The 6,797-nt window shown below is 26.3% G+C and overlaps 2 protein-coding genes and 1 long non-coding RNA gene across 5 annotated transcripts in view; all 3 read left to right on the forward strand.

The window, feature by feature from the left end:
- LOC108686557 (60S ribosomal protein L28) overlaps positions 1 to 1,323 on the forward strand; it is a 1,848-nt gene extending 525 nt beyond the window's left edge. Inside the window, exons 2-4 of the mRNA XM_018191922.1 lie at positions 64 to 160; positions 247 to 489; positions 1,197 to 1,323. Of these exons, the coding sequence (XP_018047411.1) occupies positions 74 to 160; positions 247 to 489; positions 1,197 to 1,283 (417 nt within the window). The 5' untranslated portion in view covers positions 64 to 73 and the 3' untranslated portion in view covers positions 1,284 to 1,323. The remainder of the gene's footprint in view (positions 1 to 63; positions 161 to 246; positions 490 to 1,196) is intronic.
- A 283-nt stretch (positions 1,324 to 1,606) lies between these two features.
- Positions 1,607 to 4,155, forward strand: LOC108686587. The gene is made up of 4 exons (XR_001931710.1): positions 1,607 to 1,679; positions 2,926 to 2,965; positions 3,647 to 3,693; positions 4,128 to 4,155. It is a non-coding gene; the product is annotated as an uncharacterized LOC108686587 (long non-coding RNA).
- Positions 4,156 to 4,785: 630 nt separating this feature from the next.
- The window catches only part of LOC108686635 (adenosine 3'-phospho 5'-phosphosulfate transporter 1), a 5,152-nt gene continuing 3,140 nt past the window's right edge, over positions 4,786 to 6,797 (forward strand). For 2 of the 3 annotated variants that reach the window (XM_018192061.1, XM_018192063.1), the window contains exons 1-2: positions 4,786 to 5,331; positions 5,812 to 6,020. In XM_018192061.1, coding sequence (XP_018047550.1) covers positions 5,300 to 5,331; positions 5,812 to 6,020 — 241 coding nt within the window. In that variant the 5' untranslated portion in view covers positions 4,786 to 5,299. The remainder of the gene's footprint in view (positions 5,332 to 5,811; positions 6,021 to 6,797) is intronic. The other variant, XM_018192062.1, reaches the window with a different exon arrangement.

Here is a 6,797-nt window from a genome sequence, read left to right on the forward strand (position 1 = left end):
TATATATATATATATATATATGTAGATAATAGTGAAAAAATGTGCATACTGATTGTTATATAGAAAGTCCAAGATGTCGTCTCACTTGAATTGGATGATAATCCGCGACAACAATGCTTTTCTTCTGAAGAAGCGCAACATCAATAAGCCGTTTTCTACGGTTCGTTAAGCCTGCTGTATCTTCTAAAGTATTATTAATAATTTTAACAATATTTCTTGCTATTACATAGATTAATAATTCTTTAGGAGGCTAACAACTTGACGAATCTGAGTAGTTATCGCTATTCTGGTTTGATTCATCGTAAGAGCGTTGGGGTTATTGATACTTCCGACAAAAAGGGTTTCACAGTTGTCTATAAAAAGGCTAAGGCAGTCAACAAGCCTGCCAAAGCTAATGTAAAGAGCACAATGAAGGCAGGAGCTCGTCGTTCTCTACATAAGTTGAAAACTTTACTTAAAAAGAACAAGTATCGCGTAGACCTCACTAAGGTATATAAATTATAGAATCATTATGCTAAGTTTATTTATTCTCTGCTTTCACATATTTTAAATAAAAACTTTAATAAACTTTCTACAATAAGCTGTTAAATAAACTTTAAGGACCATGGCACACAAAAATTTGAATTAGACATTTGTAGTAAGACATAAGCAATAACGAATCAACATGTTGGATTGAATTTTATAGTAATTGGTCAATTCGCTTACTGCTTAAGTGTTTTTGTGCTATTGCTCTAACTCTTATGTTATAAGAAATTAACCAATCACAGTATATTTTTCTTCTTGTACTTGACTGTAATTAATTGATTTCTTATGACCTGTAACTTGACTTAAGTGGTTTCTGATGAATTGAGTACTTACTTTTATATTATCTTGTATTATTGACAGTTGAAAGATTAATGATTATGTTTTGCATGGCACCCTTAATCAGATTTAATAACATTGGTATTTATAAAATAGATCAATTACAATCATTCCATTCTTCAAAAGAATATCTATAATTGACCACTTTAATATTATGATCATCATTGTTTATTAAATAATTTTTTTTTTAAATAAAATATTTACTAATTAAAGTTCCTGTCTTATATTTGTTTTTCATAGAATAATTATCATATATAGAATATCAAATTTGATTTTAATTGTATATCATTTGTCATTAATATTGTATTAATGCTTCTATTTAAAATATTTTTTAGGCTGCACTGCGACGGGCCAGTGCCGTATTGCGATCACAGAAACCTCTTCCCACTAAGAAAACACGAACTACTAAAAAGACCGATTAATTTGTATATTTTATTAAATATACATTGTAAATTAAAATATCTATTATGGGCGACGTATTCTGTAAAGTAATTGTGCTCTAGCTTAGTAAAATTTTTTGACGTATTATTTACTTGATTTAGAAAACTTTGCTGTGCACCATTATTTTGCAGATATGCCATGTTTTTATAACAAAATAATACACATTTCAGTAAAATAAAAGTATTTTGAAATAAGCCTTTAATTATATTAGTTATAAACATCTTTTTGGGTAAGCCTTTTATGTTATATAAATTAAAGCTTCCTTTATTAGATTGCGAGGTTTAGGTTTTATATTATGGAATTTTATTTTTAGATTGAAAGGAAAATCGGCACATGCTTCTTCTGTGATTGATCTGCGAAATCCAATTTTTAATTAGGTAAATTTTATTTATTAAGTTTGTTTTCATTTTTCAAATTAACTATATTTATCTAATTCTTCTAGTTAATTATTTGTTATATAACATTTTTCTCGTGCATTTACATACACCAATTTTGATATTGCTATGAATGCCATAATTTTCAATTTGCTACTTTTGACTTAAAACTTAATAAAATATATTGTTAATATTATAATAACAAAGAATTTTCTTTGAATGTCAGGCTTGCAAATCCCTGGAAAATCGATAATGAATTATATAAGTAATTTTCATTTATCTTTTTTTATTTTATAATGATAGAAAATTCATCGATACTGACATAAGTTTCCTAAAGAGGCATCTCCCTATTTTTCAGAAATTAACTATTAACTTTATTAATACTGATGAAAACATGATTTTTAAAAGTAATAATATATATTTGTGGCTTGGTTCTACACAAAATCAATTAAAAGCGAATTCTACAAATGTGAAAATAAAATTTTCACGTTTTCGTAAATTGTATAGTTTAAATAATGGTTACATTATTGATAATAATATGTCGTTTTACATGTTTATAGATTCTTAAATCAATTTTATTTGTTTTTTCTTACTTTATTTAATAATATATTTTTAAATATAGTGTCAATAATATGTAGTCTAATATAGAATCAATATGTAATCCTATTAAAGTTGAACGCAATCGTGTATTTATAAAAAAAACCATCAGAAAGTAATGCTCACATTATATCCACTACATTTGCGTCCTGCAGAACAGTACAAGATACCAATAGAAACCGTTTTTAAAATAAAAAGATTCTAGAAAAATCTTATATTACATTCACTTGTAGGTATCTTGTATAGATAATTTCTGAGAAAGAAAAAGAATGAGAATATATGACATTACTGTCTACTGTGCTAGTTTTTAGTCCCAGTTTGTAAAGCACGTCATTTTTGCTTATTTTACGAAAAAGTTATTTTCAGAATTATTTCAAAATTGCAGTATTATAAAAACTTAAAAAACACTTTTTTAGTTTGTATTTTATGTTTTGAAAGTTTTTGGCTTTTGTTTAAGAAATATCGTTCAAAAACAAAGTGATATGTCGATATTGGTGATCTTTTATATTTATATATTTAAATGATGATATATATCCACCAAATCTAATGAGTGCCATGATTTGTATATTTGCTAACTGATTATCCTTTACATTACTCTGAAATTTTAGATTTAAAAATAGATTTTAACTAATATAATTATTTTCATTATTAGGTTGCTAGTTTCAAGCGGAACATCTTCAAATGCTATGAAGGTATTTATATACTTCATCTTTTAAAAACATTTTGGAGGTACAACTGCTGCGTTTGGTTTGAAGTTTTCAGCTCTTGTATCTTTGTTTTATATCTAATGAAATGTTGATTATAAATTGTTTAAAGTATGTGAGTGTCCAAATTGAACGCAGTCAATATTAGCTAATAGCGGGGAATGGAAAGTTACTTTTTAAAAGTACCAAGTTACTCGTTATTTGAGAAAGTAACTTTTCATTACTTTTTTAAAATCGACAACTAATCACAATGCACGGGTGTCTAGGAGCTTTCTAGTCTCATGCGCTATGAGTGGCTTGTATCCAATCAAACCATGTTCAATCGTGTGCAAAGTAACGATAAAAGTACTTGTAAAATTTGTTATCGTTACTAAAAAAAATTAACTATGTTATTGTTACAGTTACCAAAAAAAGTGACGCAATTACCAGTAAAGTTAAAAAAAAGTAACTATTATAACTTCGTTATATTAAATAATGAGTTACTTCCATTACTTGGCTAATATTATAATGTTATATCATTGTATAAAGAGGATGATAATTATGTAATCACCAAGATCTATGAGTGCTATGATTTATACGTAGTATTTGCTAACTGATTATCATTTACAATAATATAAAATTCAAATAAAAAATAATTTTTAACTAATATGATTGTTTTATTGTTTACAGGTCATTTGCGAATTTTAAACGATACAGCATTTGGAGATTGTATAAAGGTATTTATAATTTTGTTTATATTACCTCATGTTTTGAATTATATTTTAAATAAAATTATATCATTGTAATCATCAAGATCTATGAATGCTATGCTATTTTAATGTGCTACTGACTTATGAAATTTTAATATTATAAAAAATTAATAGTTTTATTTAATAATAAACATGAACGGAATTTTCCGTTTATTAGATTTGTTAAATCCTTGGAAATTGTAATGAATCGACAAAGATTGTAGATAATGTTCATTTATTATAATTTTTGTTTATTATGTAATGCTATATCATTGTATAAAGAGGATGATAATTTGTGTATCCACCAAGATCTATGAGTGCTATGATTTGTGTAGTATTTGCTAACTGATTATCATTTACAATAATATAAAATTTAAATAAAAAATAATTTTTAACTAATACGATTGTTTTATTATTTACAGGTCATTCGCGAATTTTAAATGATACAGCATTTGGAGATTGTATAAAGGTATTTATAATATTTTTTATTATCTCGCATTTTGAATTTTATTTTAAATAAAATTATGTCATTGTAATCATCAAAATCTGTGAATGCTGCTCTATTTCAATTTGCCACCGACTTACTAAATTTTAATAAAAAATATAATTTTATCTAAAAACAAACATGAACGGAATTTTCCGTTTATTAGATTTGTTAAATTCTTGAAAATTGTAATGAATCAATAAAAATTGTGGATAATATTCATTTGTCATAATTTTTGTTTATTATGTAATGCTATACCGTTGTGTAAAGAAGATGTGTATCCACCAAGATCTATGAGTGCTATGATTTATGTAATATTTGCTAGATGATTATCATTTTCAATAATATAAAATTTAAATAAAAAATAATTTTTAACTATTACAATCGTTTTATTATTTGCAGGTCATTCGCGAATTTTAAACGATACAGCATTTGGAGATTGTATAAAGGCATTTATAATTTTTCTTATATTACCTCGCGTTTTGAATTATATTCCAAATAAAATTATGTCATTGTAATCACTAAGATCTACGAACGCTAATATTTTAATTTGCTACTTAATAGATTTTGATAAAAAATATATATATAAAATTTTGTTTAATAACAAACATAATTCCTCTTATGAATAATTGGCACATTTGTTCTGAAGATTTAGTACAGACACGAACCATATCTACTTTCGTCGATACAATTTTATCGATAGTATGTAAGTCACGTAATTCTCAAACTGAAAACTGATGTACTGGCGATTTCGACGGTAACAAGAAAAAAACCGGCAACTGGCCCCTCTCAGGTTTCTCTCTGCCTCCAATATTTCTATGGTCATGTTCTTTAATCTGTATTCTTTTAATCTGTATTAGTGGAAATGGGCATTAATAAGTGCGTACTCTACAACCTTACGAGTCTTCTCGTGGCATGGTAAAAATGGAGTAGAGCGAAGATAAGGTTAATTACAGTTCTAATGGCAATTGTTCATAGCATAACAATGTACGGCAGTTGGAGGCTTTTCTAAGCTCGCAACTTGTGAGCTAGGCTCACAAGTGAGGACGTCTGTAACGAAGGTTATGGGATAATTGATACCATCGCCGAAGTTTCTCACTCGCGAGGAGTATGGGGAACTTTGGGAGTGACATCGTAATATGGTACGTTTCATTTTCGGCTTTATCAAAAGTATAAATGCAACGGCGGTATTAGTTTAGTTTTTACAGCTGATGCGACACAGCAACAAGCTAGCTTAATGCATAGGACCGGTGTTTCATTAATGCCGATTACTTGATCGATCGATTAATTTGTCATCAAAATTGCCAACAGCAAGACTTTAAAATTTGTCTTAATTTCTAATTCATGGCAAAGGCAAAATGTAGTACGAGTAGTAAATTAGATTTGGAAATATAAATATATTTTGAATATCTTTACAAATATGTATTTTGTAAAAATTATTGTCAAGAAATTAAGTTAGAACAAGTTTTTAGTTTAAAAGTTGGCTTAAATTTAATCGGCAGATTAAGTAACTGACATTTATAAAACATAGTTGTCCTTCTTATACATTAGATATTTTTATAGTAAACATGTGATTTTTCAGTATTTTATCAGTACATAATTAAAGAGAATACATTTGGTAGCTTGTTGCTACTATTTTCAGTCAGCATCATATTTGGAACCAGTGAGATTATCAAATTGGTCATGAACAATGGAGAAGATATTCTCAAGATATCTACATATAATTGGATTATTCGATTATGTTTGAATTTATTGGGATATGCCACTGTGTTATTGCCAGGTTGTCTTATATACAAATATGTACGCTATATAAAGTACATTCAGAGAGGTGGTAAGTATTGATATGGAAAGAATTAACCAGGGTTGGTATGTAATATATTGCAACTTCATTACCGTCCAAATTTACTTTTAAAATACTGAGTAATGACATTACATTTCCTTATGATGATAATGAAGTTATATTTTTGAGGAATTAATAATAATTTGAATAGTTATTTTTATCGTTACTCTTTATTTCTAGCATATAAATCAATTTCCAGCAAAATATTAATTGCTTACTTTTTATACATATTACTTTTTATTGCGAGACAAGAATTTTGACATCCTGTGTATAATCATTGCACAGAATGTGACAAATTTTATTTATAGTAAAGTTTATTATTGTAACTTGATTTTAATAACAAAAATGAATAAACTATTGTATATATACTTCAGTTCAAAATCTTTTTAGTCACAAGAAGGCACAAAAGTTTTGATTGGTCTTTACTGTACTATCATTGTATTTTATTGATGAAAAATATTAAAAATAAAAGAACAAATAGAAATAAGCCAATGAGCCAAATTGATTTTTAATGTTCACTCTGTGTTATAAATTGAATAAAATATTTCCTTTAATTCAAACGTTTAAAATATTTTTATTTTCAATAAATTAATAAAGCATTAAGCAGAGAAATTATTTCAAGTTATTAATGTTATCATAAAATATTTTTATTATTTATAATGCATATTTTAAAAGAATTATATGAATTACATTTTTACATAATATCTTTTCTTTAATTATTCTACATATAAAAAATTATTCTACATTAAAATAAAATTATAAAAAATT

Source organism: Atta colombica, unplaced genomic scaffold, assembly GCF_001594045.1.
Source record: "Atta colombica isolate Treedump-2 unplaced genomic scaffold, Acol1.0 scaffold187, whole genome shotgun sequence".
Taxonomy (NCBI): Eukaryota; Metazoa; Arthropoda; class Insecta; order Hymenoptera; family Formicidae; genus Atta; species Atta colombica.